The sequence below is a fragment of the Oncorhynchus keta genome, chromosome 15, assembly GCF_023373465.1.
Source record: "Oncorhynchus keta strain PuntledgeMale-10-30-2019 chromosome 15, Oket_V2, whole genome shotgun sequence".
NCBI classification, from domain to species: domain Eukaryota; kingdom Metazoa; phylum Chordata; class Actinopteri; order Salmoniformes; family Salmonidae; genus Oncorhynchus; species Oncorhynchus keta.
The window spans coordinates 10786355-10807387 of record NC_068435.1 but is presented as its reverse complement, the minus strand read 5'-3'; the positions used below and the strand labels follow the sequence as shown (position 1 = coordinate 10807387).

At 44.8% G+C, this 21033-nt stretch overlaps 1 protein-coding gene across 1 annotated transcript in view; it reads right to left on the bottom strand.

Moving 5' to 3' along the window:
• Nucleotides 1-3530: 3530 nt before the first annotated feature.
• Nucleotides 3531-21033, bottom strand: part of LOC118396069 (neuronal tyrosine-phosphorylated phosphoinositide-3-kinase adapter 2-like) — a 28594-nt gene continuing 11091 nt past the window's right edge. Inside the window, exons 2-4 of the mRNA XM_052463359.1 lie at nucleotides 20572-20912; nucleotides 11581-12702; nucleotides 3531-5000 (exon numbers count right to left, since the gene is read on the bottom strand). Of these exons, the coding sequence (XP_052319319.1) occupies nucleotides 3673-5000; nucleotides 11581-12702; nucleotides 20572-20872 (2751 nt within the window). The 5' untranslated portion in view covers nucleotides 20873-20912 and the 3' untranslated portion in view covers nucleotides 3531-3672. The remainder of the gene's footprint in view (nucleotides 5001-11580; nucleotides 12703-20571; nucleotides 20913-21033) is intronic.

Genomic DNA, 21033 nt, shown 5'->3' with positions numbered 1-21033 from the left:
ACCTCAGATTACAGCCCAAATAAATGCTTTACAGAGTTCAAGTAACAGACACATCTCCACATCAACTGTTCAGAGGAGACTGCTTGAATCAGGCCTTCATGGTCGAATTGCTGCAAAGAAACCACTGCTAAAGGACACCAATAATAAGAAGAGACTTGCTTGGGCCAAGAAACACTAGCAATGGACATTAGACCGGTGGAAATCTGTCCTTACGTCTGATGAGTCTGAATTTTAGATTTTTGGTTCCAAATGTCTTTGTGAGATGCAGAGTAGATGAATAGATGATCTCCACATGTGTGGTTCTCACCGTGAAGCATGGAGGAGAAGGTGTGATGGTGTGGGGGTGCTTTGCTGGTGACAGCACTTTGAGATATCAGCTGATGTACGAAGGGCTATATAAATTGATTTGATTTGACACTGTCAGTGATTTATTTAGAATTTAAGGCACACTTAACCAGCATGGCTAGCATGGCATTCTGCAGCAATACGCCATCCCATCTGGTTTGCGCTTCGTGGGACTATCATTTGTTTTTCAACAGGACAATGACCCAACAGATCTCCAGGCTGTGTAAGGGCTATTTGACCAAGAAGTAGAGTGATGGAGTGCTGCATCAGATGACCTGGCCTCCACAATCACCCAACCTCAACCCAGTTGAGATTGTTTGGGATGAGTTGGACTGCAAAGTGAAGGAAAAGCAGCCAACGTGTGCTCAGCATATGTGGGAACTCCTTAAAGACTATTGGAAAAGCATTCCAGGTGAAGATGGTTGAGAGAATGCCAAGAGTGTGCAAAGCTGTCATCTAGGCAAAATGTGGCTACTTTGAAGAATCTCAAATATAAATTACTTTTTTGGTTACTACCTTATTCAATATGTGTTATTTCATAGTTTTGTTATCTTCACTATTATTCTACAACCTAGATTTATTTTTTTATTAAAGAAAAACCTTTGAATGAGTAGGTGTGTCCAAACTTTTGACAGGTATTGTATTGTATGTCAACTGAACTCCTCAACAGTGACAGCTTGTTGACTGTCAGAATATCCTACATTCAAAAGAGTACGTCGAGCATTGGAAATTAATTGAGCACTTGGCATAAAGAATTATGCTTGATAGACTTTAAAATGTTAAATACCAAAAGAAAAAACGTTTTTTTAAAACTACATTGGATTGATCTACAACTACATAGTTTTTTTGCTGCTTCATAGCTTTTTGTTTAGAAAATATCTATTCATATGAAGTCACACGATATAGAAAAATATCAAATATCACTGGTGATAAGAAAAAATGACAACCTGAACAACCAGAAATGTTGCTATGGTAACCACCATTGTCATTTGACATCAGCGACCCCCCTGCTCTTATTGGCTGCCCCTGACACCTCTGATGTGGAGAGGGCCAATCAGAAGGCACACAGTTCAGAAGGAGGATGGGCGTGAGGCCAAGCAGGTTATTGTCAGATGGCTGTGTCCCAGAACACGGTGGTTTGTGTTGGGTAGGGGGGAGGCCGGATCTTTTTGGCCCCGTTGCTCTTCCCCCAGATGGGGAGGGTAGGCATGCTGTCCTGCTTACAGAGGTTCCTGTCCGGGGTGTTCCTGTCTGGCTGCGGCCTGGAGCGGATCTCCATGCACAGGGAGCGTTTCCTCTCGATCTGCTCCAGCATGGTGCTGTCCCCACACTTCCACGGCATCTGGGACGCGTGGGGAAAAGCGGGAAACCAGGGAAAGTAAATCAAGCACATCTCAAGAATGAAAGAAAACAAATGTATATTTATCCAGGTCTGCAGGACCTATCTCCTCGACTTACCTGTGCCTCTGATGCTTGCCTCTGTGGGGTCCCTAAGGGAGAGGGTGTAACTGGGGCAGAGGAGGAGTGGCCATACTTCGTAAGTGCTGGTTTCAGCTCTACAAAGAGGGACAAATGCATTTCAATTCATTAATTGAGCTCACTCTTTAACGGTTTACATACAACAAAACAAAACGTTACGGTGAAACAACACACAGTTGTTTAAACACAATCTCAAACCCACCACATGCATTGATACCGGTTGCCATCTTTTCAGACCAGAATAAATATTGTACTCTCACCGTGTTTTTCTGTCTTGTCTATAGGATAATGCTTGGAATCGAATTGACTTTAATGTTGTGTAGCCTAAGCTCCTAGCTTTTTCGGGCTATGCGATGTTTCAAAAAGCACATGCACCTGGTGAAGGGTATGCACAGTCTGATTATAGAAATATCCTATTATCAATGTCTAGCTAGCGAGCTAACAAGCTCATTCAGAAGGCTACACATAGTCCTCACAACTTTGCTTAAACTAATTTCGACAGTGGGTCGCTGAATAGTTATCTTAACTTAGCTACCAATTTCAATAGCCAATTTACCTATTGCTGAAAACCTATATTCCATCAAAGCAATGAGATTCTGCAAACCGGCCTGCCCAAACTAACAAACACTTGCAAAACTGATGTTTGGATTGTTTTTTTCAGCTTGTAGGCTCAAATAAATGCTTTAAATATATCGTTTACTTCAGCAGGTTTATTTTATGCCAATAACTTCAAATATCAATAATAACCCACTGGGCACATTTTTTGATTTACATTTAATTCAGATGTCAACTAACATGAATTTATTGGGAAATGAACATTGGATTAAGGTTCAAAGTTGGGTGAAAAAAAATACAAAATTCCCGTAAATTGATAACTTTTTGAAAATCCAATCAGTTTTCCAAGTTGATTCAACGTCATCATATATTTTTTTTGTGTGAGGAAATTACATGGAAACAATGTTGATTCAACCAGTTGTTACCCATTGTGAACCTTACTACCTTGGTTATATACATGTTAGTTACCCAACCCAGTCAGAGAATGCTCACTTTTTAAAATGTTTTTATTATGGATAGACTACTAACTCTCAGTAAATGGCATGTTATTGCAATCAACAATATAGCATCTTTCTAAACGTTGCAGATTATTGTGCTTGATGAGGATATGTTTAGTGTCTGTAAATAATTTACCACAGTCACTTCATGGTGTCGGGTTGTGTTGAAGGATTGCAATTTAATTTGGGCTATCCTCACCTGTATTGCCACTTCCAAACACCATTGGCGGACTGCCAGCAGGTCTCCCATGCCGAGTTTGTGTGGCAGTCGATGATTGTTGTTGCCCTGATACACCGTTCCTCGCTTGTGCTTTTGATTGCTCAACGCTATAGGTCCCCCTATCTCTGACATCACGCCTGGGCAAGACCTCTGAGCTATGACCAACCCAGTCTTTATTGACGCACCTAAGATCTACCATATTGGCACTCTTGCCGTAGCTATCGCGCCGGAGGGGCAGCTCTGAGCCATTGCAGCTTCTGTCCTTGCTGTCACGCCTGGCTTCAAGGCCGTTTCTGTCTGACTCTTTGATTTCCTGTCGGGGTAAGGGGAAGGGCTCCATTCCATTGTAACTTTGTTCTTTTCCCTCATGTCTAGACTCTAGGCTGTAGCTTTCCCTGTCTCTGTCTTTGCTATTACGTCTGCACTCAATGCCATTTCTGGGTGAATCTTTGCTTTTTTGTCTGGGTCGGAGCTCTGGTGGCTGGTCCATTCGTTCTTTGCTGTCGTGTCTTGAATCCATTCCGTTCCTGACTTGGTCTTTGCCATCTTCCCTGGGTAGAAGTTCTGGTGGCTGGTTCATTTGTTCTTTGCTTTCATGTCTCGAATCCATTCCATTCCTGGTTCGGTCTTTGCTATCTTGTCTTGGTAGGAGCTCTGGTGGCTGATCCATTCGTACTTTGCGGTCATGTCTCGAATCAATTCCGTTCCTGTTTTGGTCTTTGCTATCTTGCCTGGGTAGAAGTTCCGGTGGGTTCTGGTGGCTGAGCCTTTCTTTGCTGTCTGGTCTGGACTCCACACCACTCCGGGGAGAGTGTTTGCTGTCGTGTCTGGACTCCACACCATTCCGGGGAGAGTCTTTGCTGTCGTGTCTGGAATCCACACCATTCCGTGGAGAGTCTTTGCTGTCGTGTCTGGAATCCACACCATTCTGGGGAGAGTCTTTGCTGTCGTGTCTGGAATCCACACCATTCCGGGGAGAGTCTTTGCTGTCGTATCTGGAATCCACACCATTCGGGGAGAGTCTTTGCTGTCGTGTCTGGAATCCACACCATTCTGGGGAGAGTCTTTGCTGTCGTGTCTGGACTCCACACCATTCCGGGGAGAGTCTTTGCTGTCGTGTCTGGAATCCACACCATTCCGTGGAGAGTCTTTGCTGTCGTGTCTGGAATCCACACCATTCCGGGGAGAGTCTTTGCTGTCGTGTCTGGAATCCACACCATTCCGTGGAGAGTCTTTGCTGTCGTGTCTGGACTCCACACCATTCCGGGGAGAGTCTTTGCTGTCGTGTCTGGAATCCACACCATTCCGTGGAGAGTCTTTGCTGTCGTGTCTGGAATCCACACCATTCTGGGGAGAGTCTTTGCTGTCGTGTCTGGAATCCACACCATTCTGGGGAGAGTCTTTGCTGTCGTGTCTGGAATCCACACCATTCCGTGGAGAGTCTTTGCTGTCGTGTCTGGAATCCACACCATTCTGGGGAGAGTCTTTGCTGTCATGTCTGGACTCCACACCATTCCGGGGAGAGTCTTTCCTGTCCAGTTGTAGTAACGGCTCCATGCCGTGGACACTTCTGTCTTTACTGTCCCGTCTGACAGGCGGGAGTTCCACACTTTTACAACCCCTGCCTTTACTGTCCATTTTCATAGGCAAGGGCTCCACACTGTTACAACCTTGGTCTTTGCTGGTCCCTTTCATAGGCAAGGGCTCCACACTGTTACAACCCCGGTCTTTGCTATATCGCTTGGGCAGCGGCTCCACGCTGCTACAGCTCCTGTCCTTGGTGTTGCGTAGGTGAGAAGAATACTCTTTGCTACGATCCTTACTCTCCCGTTTGGACTCCTTGTGACTGTGCCGCTCCTTGCCATCACGTTTTGACACGCTGTGAGACTTACTCTTGGATTCGGCTGTAACAGAGGACAAACAGTCAATGTACCGTAAAATACCAAGTTATGTCCACACAAAAATAACTAGTAAACATAGCCTATATACCATAAAGAAGATGAAAAATATAAGTACATCTGTAATATCTATGTATTCATACTGCACTACCGCTATACGGCCACTTGGTGTCACCCATGCGCTGTGGGAGCTATGAACTATGGGTATGCTGGGATATAATGCTGTTTGTTCCAGTTGCCATGGAGACATCCAGGCTGTGAATTGCATATATGCTATTATCAATGGGTAGGTAAAGGCCCAGTAACCACTTTGAATACTTCCTTATTTCAATTTCTTCTCTCTGTGTTAGGGCGGCAGGGTAGCCAAGTGGTTAGAGCGTTGGACAAGTAACCGGAAGGTTGCAAGTTCAAACCCCTGAGCTGACAAGGTCATTCTGCCCCTGAACAGGCAGTTCAAGAATTTGTTCTTAACTGACTTGCCTAGTTAAATAAAGATAAAATAAAAAGGGCTCAGACACACCAATAGCATTTGCTGGCTGAAAGTACTTTAAAAAGGGACATTTCAAAATGTTTAAACTTCATATTCATCATCTCCAGCTCCAAACCCAACAGGTTTGATGAGGTGTTCAGGAGTCTTATGGCTTTGGGGTAGAAGCTGTTTAGAAGCCTTTTGGACCTAGACTTGGAGCTCCGGTACCGCTTGCCGTGCGGTAGCAGAGAGAACAGTCTATGACTAGGGTGGCTGGAGTCTTTGACCATTTTTAGGGCCTTCCTCTGACACAGCCTGGTATAGAGGTCCTGGATGGCAGGAAGCTTAGCCCCAGTGATGTACTGGACCGTACGCACTACCCTCTGTAGTGCCTTGAGGTCGGATGGCAGAGCAGTTGCCATACCAGGCGGTGATGCAACCAGTCAGGATGCTCTCGATGGTGCAGTTGAGGATCTGAGGACCCATGCCAAATATATTCAGTCTCCTGAGGGGGAATAGGTTTTGTCGTGCCCCCTTCACGACTGTCTTGGCATGCTTGGACCATGTTAGTTTGTTGGTGATGTGGACATCAGGGAACTTGAAGCTCTCAACCTGCTCCACTGCAGTGGAGGGGACTGAGCAAGCACCCATGAGGGGCCCCTGTGTTGAGGATCAGCGTGGCGGATGTGTTGTTACCTACCCTTACCCCCTGGGGGCGGCCCATCAGGAAGTCCAGGATCCAGTTGCAGAGGGAGGTGTCTAGTCCCAGGGTCCTTAGCTTATTGGTGAGCTTTGAGGGCACTATGGTGTTGAACTCTGAGCTGTAGTCAATGAATAGCATTCTCACATAGGTGTTCCTTTTGTCCAGGTGGGAAAGGGCAGTGTGGAGTGCAATAGAGATTGCATCATCTGTGGATCTGTTGGGGCGGTATGCAAATTGGAGTGGGTCTAGGGTTTCTGGGATAATGGTGTTGATGTGAGCCATGTCCAGCCTTTCAAAGCACTTCATGGCTACAGACGTGAGTGCTACGGGTCGGTTGTCATTTAGGCAGGTTACCTTAGTGTTCTGCGGCACAGGCACTATGCTGGTCTGCTTAAAACATGTTGGTATTACAGACTCGGACAGGGAGAGGTTAAAAATGTCCATGAAGACACTTGCCAGTTGGTCAGCCCATGCTCGCAGTACACGTCCTGGTAATCCATCTGGTCCTGCCGCCTTGTGAATGTTGAACTGTTTAAAGGTCTTACTCACATCGGCTGCGGAGATGTTCACACAGTCTTCCGGAACAGCTGCTCTCATGCATGTTTCAGTGTTATTTGCCTTGAAGGGAGCATAGAAGTAGTTTAGCTCGTCTGTTAGGCTCGTATCACTGGGCAGCTCTCGGCTGTGCTTCCCTTTGTAGTCTGTAATGGTTAGCAAGCCCTGCCACATCCAACAAGCGTCAGAGCCAGTGTAGTAGGATTCGATCTTAGTCCTGTATTGATGCTTTGCCTGTTTGATGGTTCTTAGGAGGGCATTGCAGGATTTAGAGTTCCGCTCCTTGAAAGCGGCAGCTCAAGCCTTTAGCTCAGCGCAGATGTTGTCTGTAACGGTCACTGTGGGGACGACGTTGTCGATGCACTTATTGATAAAGCCAATGACTGATGTGGTGTATTCCTCAATGCCATTAGAATCCCGGAACATAGTCCAGTCTGTGATAGCAAAACAGTCCTGTAGCTTAGCATCTGCTTCATCTGACCACTTGTGTATTGATCTAGTCGCTGGTGCTTTCTGCTTTAATGTTTGCTTGCCAGCAGGAATCAGGAGGATAGAATTATGGTCAGATTTGCAAAATGGAGGGTGAAGGAGAGCTTTGTACGCATCTCTGTGTGTGGAGTAAAGGTGGTCAAGAGTTTTTTTCCCCCTCTGGTTGCACATTTAACATGCTGATAGAGGGAACAATGAACACAGTGAACACTGAGGCTGTACCCTTACAGTTTTGTATAGTAGCCAATAGACTAGACTATTGTGGCTATTTGAGCATAATGCAGGCCTATACCAACAAAAACCAATGGAGCAAATCCCATACAAGATTGTAGATTGTGATTTCTATGATATAGCCTACAGTGGCATATGTGTGGTGTTTAATGCAGACCTACATTACATGAGACTTTTAATGACATTTTTACATTATGAAGGGCTTGAAATTAATTAATTATTTTTCCCTTGGTCTGTAACATCATGGGCCAATTAGGTGACTGTAAATTGTATTGTGTTGTATGAGGCAAGAAACCACTTTACAAAATAACACTGCCCCTTTAATTAAGACATAAGCCTAGACGTTTTGTGCTCTTGTAGGAAGCGGTATCTCTAACTGGGCTAATAACTCGCTATAACTAGAAAAGAACGTCAACAAGTGTGCACATGCGCAGCTCATTCATTCGTGGGTAATTGAACGACCGCTCGTGGGCTATCTCCACCAATAGAATTCTACTCCGTTGCGCTCTGGCTATGCCTACAACAAAATCACAGACTCAAGCTTGCAAAGTTAGATTTGTTTTGGTTTTTGTTGCAATGAAAAGGGATATAATGTGATATAATGTTGATTCTATAAAGTGCAAACTAATGGGGCGAACTCAAGTGAAGTTCAATCTCTTGTCTACTGCGCGGCAATCGTGGAGGAGGTGAGCACACGCGCAGTTTATAGGGGACATTGATGATATGAAATTGAACATTTTATTAATGTCCCTTTAACACAGTTCGCATAAAAATCGGCAGACGATCTTTAAACGATCCACATTCGGTGCGATGTGTGCATCCCTTAATCTGTCGAATTTGGTGAAAGTGGGCCTATATGATGATTGTAATGTTCTCTCTCTCGTTTAGATCCCTCATTCACAACATTGCTATGGGTAACACTGTTCTTCTGTCCAGATTTGTAAAGGAAGTTAGAAGTCAGAGAGCGTTCCTCGACGGTTTGATAACCAAAAGGCAACAGCCCACAAAGAGACTAACATCTGCCTTCCATAAAATACATTGGTCAATCTCTGCAACAAAAAAATAATGAACATGCACAGTTGATTCCCAGCAGAGCGCTATGGTGCATTACTGCTTTCCCAGAAGTCCCATATCACAAGGCTTGCGTGTCACCAGTGCGTGCTTGTTGTTACGTCTCATAGAGGTGACGAACCAGAGGAAAAGTGGGTCATGCTTGCTAGCTGTGTTTCTATCCTCCCCGATAGCAAAGAGGACGCCCGCCGTACGTGATCGATCATAGAACGTTGCTCAGCGGACCTGCCATTACGTAAGCCCCAATAGGCTGGCTGGACGCAGGTGCAACAATAGAAACAAATAATAAGAAAAAAACTAGTCTTCACAGCATTGCCCCCGTCGCTACATAGTGCGAGTGAACATGGTTTATGAGCCATATCCCGGGGCTAAAGGACAAATCAGAACCATGCAGCAATAAGACATTACTACATAGGCAGACATTTGTCCACAAGCCAAAGAAATACACAGAAATTGCATAAAATGCCAGATGCAAACATTTGCCACAACCACTAAGATGTCCAACAGTCAGAGAAGATTGTGGTATAATTCCAGGAAGTCAGCAACTGTTCTTTCTCTCTCCTGATTGGTGACTGTGACGATGTTTCCCTGATTGGTTAAATCTCTACTAGCTGATTGGGCCAACGGAGGAATATAACTCTTGATCGGGTGTACAAGTCTTGGCTGTCTCTCAGGAGCCCACTGCATGCACATGATCAGTTGGAAGCTGGGCGTGACCTGCACTGCGATTGGCCCACTTCCTCATAGGGAGGGAAATACCAGAGGCTCCTTCTTCTGTTGCTATGACTGGTTTGGAGTTGATGGTTGCTATGAAGCTCTGGGAGTTAAGTGCAGATTGATTGACACATGCTCAGTTATTTTTTAACTGAATTGATTCAAATGCACATAACTGGTGGGAATTCCCCGAATGAAGTTAGTTGCTATAGTATGTTAGATCTCTCTCCAAATCATCGGCTGCTCTTTTCTGCCAATCTGTTAAAAACCCACTCGCACACTTCACTGTGGCCATTATCAAGGAACACAAAAGTGTAAATACGTGGTTTTAAACACAAATTAATGTTTTATTCCTTTGCATTAGAGGCCCATTGAAGTTCCAGGCCATGTCTCAATAGAGATTGTTCATTCGGGGAGAAAAGTAATGTCAGAATTACGCATACAAATTAAACATGAATTCATGATTAAAAATACAGCTCATAGGACGGTTGACATAAAACCCGGAGGAGAATAAACATTTCTGAAGTTATATAGAAACGTGTTCATCTCTGGTGTTGGCAACCTATCTGAATTCACCATTAATGTCATTTTGTCTGGGTCCCGGACCGGACACATTGGCTTCCTGTGTTTAAACATGATGTTTACATATTTATCAGTAATGCTGTGTGGTGGCTTAATGCCACTGTGGGGTTTGAGAGGTCCTAGTGCCGGCCGCTCTACTCTCTCTCTAATCCTGCCAGATTAAATCATATGATCTGTATCAATCTACATTCGGTGGGCCTAGATTAAACGGGCTCATGGAGGAAATGCTTGCAAATAGCCACAACACACCCATGGCCACAAAACACCCATGGCATAGCCTGCAATCCTGCTATCAGCAGCATCTCCTACTTTAGCGGGATTGGAAGTTGTTTTACCAGATGAAAAGGGTGTTACGTTGATACGACGTGGATGAGACCACTAACAACTAATTTCATTAAAATTAAAATAAACATTGCTGTTTTTTCTGCGAGTCAATGTGTCAATGTTACACTGTGTGGGTTATGGCACAGCAGTCATATTGGATCAGACTGGATACACATGGAGTAACTATTTTGTTGCTCCACCTCTATGTAGCTATTGACTGATTCTGTAACTATAGTAACAAATAGATGATGGTGTGATGTATTGACTGATTCTGTAACTATAGTAACAAATAGATGATGGTGTGATGTATTGACTGATTCTGTAACTATAGTAACAAATAGATGATGGTGTGATGTATTGACTGATTCTGTAACTATAGTAACAAATAGATGATGGTGTGATGTATTGACTGATTCTGTAACTATAGTGACAAATAGATGATGGTGTGATGTATTGACTGATTCTGTAACTATAGTAACAAATAGATGATGGTGTGATGTATTGACTGACTCTGTAACTATAGTGACAAATAGATAATGGTGTGATGTATTGACTGATTCTGTAACTATAGTGACAAATAGATGATGGTGTGATGTATTGACTGACTCTGTAACTATAGTGACAAATAGATGATGGTGTGATGTATTGACTGACTGTAACTATAGTGACAAATAGATGATGGTGTGATGTATTGACTGATTCTGTAACTATAGTGACAAATAGATGATGGTGTGATGTATTGACTGATTCTGTAACTATAGTAACAAATAGATGATGGTGTGATGTATTGACTGACTCTGTAACTATAGTGACAAATAGATGATGGTGTGATGTATTGACTGACTCTAACTATAGTAACAAATAGATGATGGTGTGGTGTATTGACTGATTCTGTAACTATAGTGACAAATAGATGATGGTGTGATGTATTGACTGATTCTGTAACTATAGTAACAAATAGATGATGGTGTGATGTATTGACTGACTCTGTAACTATAGTGACAAATAGATGATGGTGTGATGTATTGACTGACTCTGTAACTATAGTGACAAATAGATGATGGTGTGATGTATTGCCTGATTCTGTAACTATAGTGACAAATAGATGATGGTGTGATGTATTGACTGACTCTGTAACTATAGTGACAAATAGATGATGGTGTGATGTATTGCCTGATTCTGTAACTATAGTGACAAATAGATGATGGTGTGATGTATTGACTGATTCTGTAACTATAGTAACAAATAGATGATGGTGTGATGTATTGACTGACTCTGTAACTATAGTGACAAATAGATAATGGTGTGATGTATTGACTGATTCTGTAACTATAGTGACAAATAGATGATGGTGTGATGTATTGACTGACTCTGTAACTATAGTGACAAATAGATGATGGTGTGATGTATTGACTGATGTATTGACTGAATGATTGATTGACACTCACTCTCCCCGGGCTCCTTGGACTTTCTCCCGCCGGTGTTCTTCTTCATCATGTTCCGGCCGGCGGTGAACAGGTTGGTCAGCTCGTCCAGGGGGCTGGTCGGTGTGCGTGAGCGTCCCGTGGATACGTTCTGCATCGACCCATGCAGCCTGCCCCCAGCTATGCAGTCCTGTGGGGGCGAGCCCTTTCCATGGGGCGTGGTGGAGGCGCTGCACGGCAGCCCGCCCGGGAGGGGCATGGGGGCGTCGAAGGGCGGTGTGCGCATCAGGCTAAGCGGCGTGAGGCAGCGGCCCATGCTGACGGGGGAGGGGCAGGCTGAGTGGCTGCGCTGATAACCGTGGGCTGAGGAGGCTGAGGACTTGTAGAGGGTGCAGGGCAGGGGCGGAGCCGACGAGCGACCCGACACTGTCAGGGTGGGCGTGGCTGTCAGCTCCCTGCAGAGGTGCGCCAAGGGGGGCTCAGAAGAGGAGGTGGGCGACTTGTTGTAGGCGCAGGGGTTGTCCATCATGGGCAGCTTCGTCAGTGGATCCAGAGGGGTGAGCGGGGACTCGTCTGAGTTTGGCGAGCATTGGGCCGGCGCAGGGGGGAACACCAGGAGGGGCAGCCGGTGGGTGAGCAAGTTGGGAAACGGCGCAGGGATGTCGCATAGGGGGATGTTACGCGGGGTGGGGCAGCGGTGGAGAGACTCTGGGTCCAGGAGCGCCGGGGTGGGGCAGCGGTGGAGAGGCTCTGGGTCCAGGAGCGCCGGGGTGGGGCAGGCGGAGTGGCACCCCGGGGGGTCCCAGCAGTAGTCCATATCATCCAGGAGAGGGTACTTCATCTCCTCGTACACAGACTCTCCCGGCTCCTCGTCCTCACTCTTGGGCGCCACTGTGTGCACGCCGCCTCCAACGCTGGCGCCCATCTCGATGTAGACAGGCTCATCCGAGTCGGAGTGGTGGCTGGGGCTCTCGTCGCTCGGCGGAGAGGGGTTGCACTCGCACTCGGCAGAGGGGGAGTGACTCTTGGAGCCAATGTGCTTCCTGATGCAGGAATCATCGAAGGAGGTGCTCAGCTGGGTTTTGGGGTTCCTCCTGGGTTTGGGGGGAGGGATCCTCTTGCAGTCTTCTCCGCAGCCTTGTGGCGCTGAAGGAACAGAAAACAAAAACGTTCAGCCAATCAGCATAAACCTCATCGTTGTATTACTACATGTTACATGGCATTAGGTCACAGTAGCTGAACAACATTCATTGAGTCAGATATATTTGATACATGACTACATACAGAAACAGTCCCAGGGGCTCCTCTCTATGACACACACACACACTTTATCCCTTTCATATATTTCAAATACACCCTCAACCTTAATCCAACCACTACATACTCACATTCCACTACACACACATACAGGCAAACAAGACCAAAACACAGGCTGCACACTCAACTGTTTGGCAATGCAACGGGGCTTTATATCACAGCACCATTCCATGCAGCTCAACCGGATAATGAGGCGATAAGGGGAGACTCTTTTTAGCCATGCATCTCTACCTGAGGTGACAATAGGAGATTTGAGCTCAGCAAGCTGTGGTCCAATGTGTGTACAGATGTCTCAGTGTAATTTGTGTCTCTGTACTCGGATGTCTTGTTATTATTACTATCATGATGCTAACTGGGTTGCATGGTGGATCTAGAGATCTGTTTCATGCACTGATGATGAATTCATCCTTCCCCCGCCTCCCTTCTCCGGCTCTCTCTCCCGCCTTCCCCCGTAGTGGATGTGTTTACCCACACCCTCTCTCCATCCTGGGGGAAATGGAATCTAGGTCAGTCGCTTCTCCTGAATGAATTCTAGCTCTGACTGATCCCTGCTCTGCTCAGAACCCGATCTGGCTCACGTAACAACACCCCCCTCGGTGAGGGACACCCCCACACTCAGACAGCGATTGGCCTGGACGCCTTAGAGCTCCACCCGTTGCCGCCGCCTCATTGGCACACGCTGCCTGCTGTCGTTCTGATTGGTCTGGCTACGGGGGGGGTCTTGTTTCTGTGGGATGGTTGCTGTGGCGCAGGGGAAGAACTGTGTGCACACGGGGATCCCCTCCAATCTGAGGCAGTCAGGGCAACTCCCAAACCAACCGTCACAATGGTATACGCGTCAAACTGCAACGCGATCAAATGCGACTGTATATTCACCCTTAAGTCTCTCACAGCCCCTTAAAACTATATTATATTACTTCAATAGCCTGTTAATTTCTTGATCATTTTGCAGCACTTGCTGTTTCCTTGATCAGCAGGTGGTTTCTGTTTTGTCAAAGTATCTTGTTGTTTACATGCTACATGATATAGGCATATACAGTGCCTTGCGAAAGTATTCGGCCCCCTTGAACTTTGCGACCTTTTGCCACATTTCAGGCTTCAAACATAAAGATATAAAACTGTATTTTTTTTGTGAAGAATCAACAACAAGTGGGACACAATCATGAAGTGGAACGACATTTATTGGATATTTCAAACTTTTTTAATAAATCAAAAACTGAAAAATTGGCCGTGCAAAATTATTCAGCCCCCTTAAGTTAATACTTTGTAGCGCCACCTTTTGCTGCGATTACAGCTGTAAGTCGCTTGGGGTATGTCTCTATCAGTTTTGCACATCGAGAGACTGAATTTTTTTCCCATTCCTCCTTGCAAAACAGCTCGAGCTCAGTAAGGTTGGATGGAGAGCATTTGTGAACAGCAGTTTTCAGTTCTTTCCACAGATTCTCGATTGGATTCAAGTCTGGACTTTGACTTGGCCATTCTAACACCTGGATATGTTTATTTTTGAACCATTCCATTGTAGATTTTGCTTTATGTTTTGGATCATTGTCTTGTTGGAAGACAATCTCCGTCCCAGTCTCAGGTCTTTTGCAGACTCCATCAGGTTTTCTTCCAGAATGGTCCTGTATTTGGCTCCATCCATCATCCCATCAATTTTAACCATCTTCCCTGTCCCTGCTGAAGAAAAGCAGGCCCAAACCATGATGCTGCCACCACCATGTTTGACAGTGGAGATGGTGTGTTCAGGGTGATGAGCTGTGTTGCTTTTATGCCAAACATAACGTTTTGCATTGTTGCCAAAAAGTTCAATTTTGGTTTCATCTGACCAGAGCACCTTCTTCCACATGTTTGGTGTGTCTCCCAGGTGGCTTGTGGCAAACTTTAAACAACACTTTTTATGGATATCTTTAAGAAATGGCTTTCTTCTTGCCACTTTTCCATAAAGGCCAGATTTGTGCAATATACGACTGATTGTTGTCCTATGGACAGAGTCTCCCACCTCAGCTGTAGATCCCTGCAGTTCACACAGAGTGATCATGGGCCTCTTGGCTGCATCTCTGATCAGTCTTCTCCTTGTATGAGCTGAACGTTTAGAGGGACGGCCAGGTCTTGGTAGATTTGCAGTGGTCTGATACTCCATCCATTTCAATATTATCGCTCCCTGGGATGCACAGTGCTCCCTGGGATGTTTAAAGCTTGGGAAATCGTTTTGTATCCAAATCCGTCTTTAAACTTCTTCACAGCAGTATCTCGGACCTGCCTGGTGTGTTCCTTGTTCTTCATGATGCTCTCTGCGCTTTTAACGGACCTCTGAGACTATCACAGTGCAGGTGCATTGATACGGACACTTGATTACACACAGGTGGATTGTATTTATCATCATTAGTCATTTAGGTCAACATTGGATCATTCAGAGATCCTCACTGAACTTCTGGAGAGAGTTTGCTGCACTGAAAGTAAAGGGGCTGAATAATTTTGCACGCCCAATTTTTCAGTTTTTGATTTGTTAAAAAAGTTTGAAATATCCAATAAATGTTGTTCCACTTCATGATTGTGTCCCACTTGTTGTTGATTCTTCACAAAAAAATACAGTTTTATATATTTATGTTTGAAGCCTGAAATGTGGCAAAAGGTCGCAAAGTTCAAGGGGGCCGAATACTTTCGCAAGGCACTGTATTTGTACAGCTGCGCAGCGATTGAGTTTATAGTTAGGTGCTTATGCTTCGTTAGTTTACATCCCTAACCAGTAACCGCAAGGCCACACTACTGCTTTTACAGCATTACAAGCATTTCGCTACGCTCACAGCAACATCCGCTAAATATATGTATATGTGACCAATAACATTTGATTTGAATAAAGTAAAAACAAATCATATCTGATCAGAGATGGTCAAATGTCTCTACACTTTCTACTTACGTTTTCTATCACCACTCCCATCATTAATTTCATTCCTCTGTTTTCATTTGAGATCCACTGTTATTAGTAAATGCAGGTGAACATGTAACAGTTGGCAGTGTCCTCTTACACTTTTCGGAGAACATTACTTTCATCTACGTGATGAGGATAAAGGCTAAACTAAACAGCTCACACCAGGACATGAAGATCAGCGCCCTGTTTCCCCAAGAGCATTTTAAGGCTTAAGTTCATCGTTAGAACCGTCGTAGGAGCGTCGTTAAATCTCAGAGCTTTTTGCCAAATAACCATCGCTATTAAAGTTGCACGTGAAAACGCTCGTAATCTAAACGGTTGGCTCAGACCAGTAGAACAGCTAAATGCGTCGTTAGATGCTTGTTGTTGTCCACTTCATACACAGAAGATCTCCGCTAAACATGTCTATGTGTGACTGCGATAACATCAGAACAAAGTTGACAGTCAAATACAAAGTTCCGAATGTCTTTGCAATTTAATACTAACAAGGGACGTATTTAAAAAAAAAAATAGATAACTTCAAATGAAAACTGAGATGACTCTGCATTCAAATATAAACAGTACGCTATAGGCCTATTTCAATCATATTGGAATACATTTCATGTTCAATCAATTGAGGTTTATTTAGCTTACTTGTAGGCCACTGTCTGTAATTTGTCTCAACATATTTCATGATGTGTGCAATGATGTGCCAAATTGGTGTATTAGTGCATTTTTTATTGGGTAAGCATTAGAATAAGCCGCCTCAATATTTGCAGAATATCTCTCTCGGGGCTGATCTGTTGTCAGTATTGTGAAATAATTATAATGTTTAAGGAAAGATTTGAATGGAGAAAACAACTGATCCGAGAGCAGCACTTCCTTTCTTTAGATCCTATCAGTGTCGACACATGCTCCAACAATGCACTTAGCAACCGTAATCTCTGCGTTGTGTTTTTGGGAAACTTATTTTACGTTTGTAGGAAAACACACATAAGCCTAAACTATCAGGAAACCGACCCTGATCTCTTCAGATGTGACCGCAAATTCCTTTGCCATATGTAAACAAGGTCTTTGCGGGCTTTTAAAAAGCTTTAAGAAGAAAACAGATGAGCAGATACTGTAGAACGCAGATACTGTAGAACGCAGATGCTGTAGAACGCAGATACTGTAGAACGCAGACACTGTAGAACGCAGACACTGCAGAACGCAGATACTGTAGAATACAGATACTGTAGAACGCAGATACTGTAGAATGCAGATACTGTAGAATGCAGATACTGTAGAATGCAGATACTGTAGAATGCAGATACTGTAGAATGCAGATGCTGTAGAATGCAGATACTGTGGAATGCAGATACTGTAGAACGCAGATGCTGTAGAACGCAGATGCTGCAGAACGCAGATACTGCAGAACGCAGATAATGTAGAACGCAGAACGCAGATTCTGTAGAATGCAGATACTGTAGAACGCAGAATGCAGATACTGTAGAACGCAGAATGCAGATACTGTAGAACACAGATACTAGAACTGCGACATGTCCATGTGGAGAGGAGAAGGCCCAAATTAAATCTTGCTAACTAGCAGTCCCCCAGGTGTGTATTCATGGATGCCAAGGGAAGACAGGCTTCACCAAAAATGTAGCAAGAAAAACATTTTCTTTCTCTCTGTGTTTCATAATTTTCCTTCAATTCACAAGAGGATGAATGTATCTCACTGGAGAAAGCATTAGAGAGAGAAAAACAGCGCCCCTCTGTCTCTGAATGGCATCTATCTGATGCTGTCTGGTCATAAAGAGTATGACATTGTTGCCGCCTGTAGCATTGAAGGCAACGGAAGCCAGAGAGCATTTGGCCTCCTTTGATATTTAAAAAAAAAAAAAAATTAATAGCCAATCATCGTTGAGCTAAACTGAGTGAGCTCAACTGTGATTGGTCCTGGCGCACCATAAAAAAAAGTGTCAAGGGAAGCCAGTTTGGATTTGGCTTCACTCCTATTACATCGCATCGATAGAAATACGTGATTGACAGAAACAACTTGGAATTGTTGCATATTATTGGGTTGTTGTCCTCCCATGTCTGGCTAGCAAAAAAATGTTTCCCTTTCCTAAAATTAGCCATGGATAGAGATAGGGATTTGGCCTTGTGGTTTTACTTCATTCTCCGTGCTGGCCAATGACTATAACGACAATTCTGATCCAACCATAAATTCATACACATTGTGGCCCTGGACTGAGAGGATGGATGTTCGGAATGCAGCTTGATGTAGTAGGCTACTGTTAACTAGCTGGCTAATCGCTAACTTTGCCCATGAATCGAAGTTAGGCTAGCGACCAAGCATTTTAGCCAGGTAGCCAAGGACAACAAAAACTAAAAGCGTGTACAGTATGACAGAGTGATAGACCGTTTCACCAACATGAAAGAGAGGAGGATGGCATTGGCATTTCTCTACATGTAGGGTGAGTTAACATGTTTTTTCTACTTGCACACACACACGCACGCACGCACGCACGCACGCACGCACGCACACACACACACACACACACACACACACACACACACACACACATCAGAACCATGGAAAGCCACATCATATATAGATTACATTGACTGGACTAAATCGTTTTTGCTATATTTTACTTGGCACTGTATTAGGCTAAGCAGAGGTGATTTAATCATGTTGAAATAGTACTGGACTCAACCTCATGTACACTGGACTCAACCTCATGCACACTGGACTCAACCTCATGTACACTGGACTCAACCTCATGTACACTGGACTCAACCTCATGCACACTGGACTCAACCTCATGTACACTGGACTCAACCTCATGTACACTGGACTCAACCTCATGTACACTGGACTCAACCTCATGTACACTGGACTCAACCTCATGCACACTGCACTCAACCTCATGTACACTGCACTCAACCTCATGTACACTGCACTCAACCTCATGTACACTGCACACAACCTCATGTACACTGGACTCAACCTCATGTACACTGGACTCAACCTCATGTACACTGGACTCAACCTCATGCACACTGGACTCAACCTCATGTACACTGGACTCAACCTCATGTACACTGGACTCAACCTCATGTACACTGGACTCAACCTCATGCACACTGGACTCAACCTCATGTACACTGCACTCAACCTCATGTACACTGCACTCAACCTCATGTACACTGCACACAACCTCAGGTACACTGGACTCAACCTCATGTACACTGCACTCAACCTCATGTACACTGGACTCAACCTCATGTACACTGCACTCAACCTCATGTACACTGCACTCAACCTCATGTACACTGCACTCAACCTCATGTACACTGCACTCAACCTCATGTATACTGGACTCAACCTCATGTACACTGCACTCAACCTCATGTACACTGGACTCAACCTCATGTACACTGCACTCAACCTCATTTACACTGCACTCAACCTCATGTACACTGCACTCAACCTCATGTACACTGGACTCAACCTCATGTACACTGCACTCAACCTCATGTACACTGGACTCAACCTCATTTACACTGCACTCAACCTCATGTACACTGGACTCTGGCTGCTCGGCTCATTCAATCTCACTGCTGCTGACGTTTCATTTGTTTACAGCTTAGCCCTTAGAGACTGCATGGATTCTACAAGGTGTCGAAAGCATTCCACAGGGATGCTGGCCCATGTTGACTCCAATGCTTCCCACAATTAAGTCATGTCCTTTGGGTGGTAGACCATTCTTGATACACGGTAAACTGTTGAGTGTGAATAACCCAGCAGCGTTGCAGTTCTTGACACACTTAAACCGGTGCGCCTGGCACCTACTACCATACCCCGTTCAAAGGCACTTAAATCTTTTGTCTTGCCCATTCACCCTCTGAATGTCACACATACACAATCCTACCCTTCATCTATACTGATTGAAGTGGTTTTAACAAATAACATCAATAAGGGATCATAGCTTTCACGTGGTCAGACTATGTCATGGAAAGAGGAGGTGTTCATGATGTTTTGTTCACTCAGTGTACACCACCCGGTGCATATTGGGACGTTTTTTTCTGTAGTTGAATAGAATGTTGGCGTAGATTTGTGTTGTTGTGTAGTTTGTTTTCTTAGCTGTGTGGTGCACAGCATTATTTAGCTGTGTAGTTTGTTTTCTTAGCTGTGTGGTGCACAGCATTATTTAACTGGGTTGTTTGTTTTCTTAGCTGTGTGGTGCACAGCATTATTTAGCTGTGTTGTTTGTTTTCTTAGCTGTGTGGTGCACAGCATTATTTAGCTGTGTTGTTTGTTTTCTTAGCTGTGTGGTGCACAGCATTATTTAACTGGGTTGTTTGTTTTCTTAGCTGTGTGGTGCACAGCATTATTTAGCTGTGTTGTTTGTTTTCTTAGCTGTGTGGTACACAGCATTATTTAACTGGGTTGTTTGTTTTCTTAGCTGTGTGGTGCACAGCATTATTTAACTGGGTTGTTTGTTTTCTTAGCTGTGTGGTGCACAGCATTATTTAACTGGGTTGTTTGTTTTCTTAGCTGTGTGGTGCACAGCATTATTTAACTGGGTTGTTTGTTTTCTTAGCTGTGTGGTGCGCATCATTATTTGTTGTAGTTGTGTAGTATTTTCCTGTGATTGTTGGTTGTTGCATAATGGTCTTGTTTGTTTGCGTAGTTGTGCATTAAGTAGCATTTCTCATAGCTGTTTAGTAGGCCTATCTTCCCCTAGCTACTTGAGTTACAGGCTATGTTTGCGTATCTAGTCTCGTTGTTCAACACTTACCATCCGGATTTGCCCTGCAGCCCCTGCAGACCCTGCAGCCCCTGCAGACCCTGCAGCCCCTGCAGACCCTGCAGCCCCTGCAGCCCAAGGTGGGGCTGTGTTCCACTGTCTCAGAGGAAATGCTCAGCTTGGTAGCCGGGTCCCTCCTGGGTTTGGGTGGGGGCTGCTTACGGGAGGTAGGGCTGCCCACCTCCTCCTCCCCACCACCGTTACTGCCCACCGAGTGTGGTGACTGGGAGCGCACGGCAAAGCCCGGCCCGTAAGCAAGCTGCGGGCGGGCTGGCATGGTCATGGAGCCCATATGCAGGTGCTTCTCCTCGGTCACCACCTCTTGGCCCGTCCTGACAGAGAGAGAGGGGAAGAGAGAGAGAAATGTTTGTTATGATACATGACGAATGGTTGTACCATTGACAGCATCTTGACTGGCTGCATCACTGCTTGGAATGTCAACTGCTTGGCATC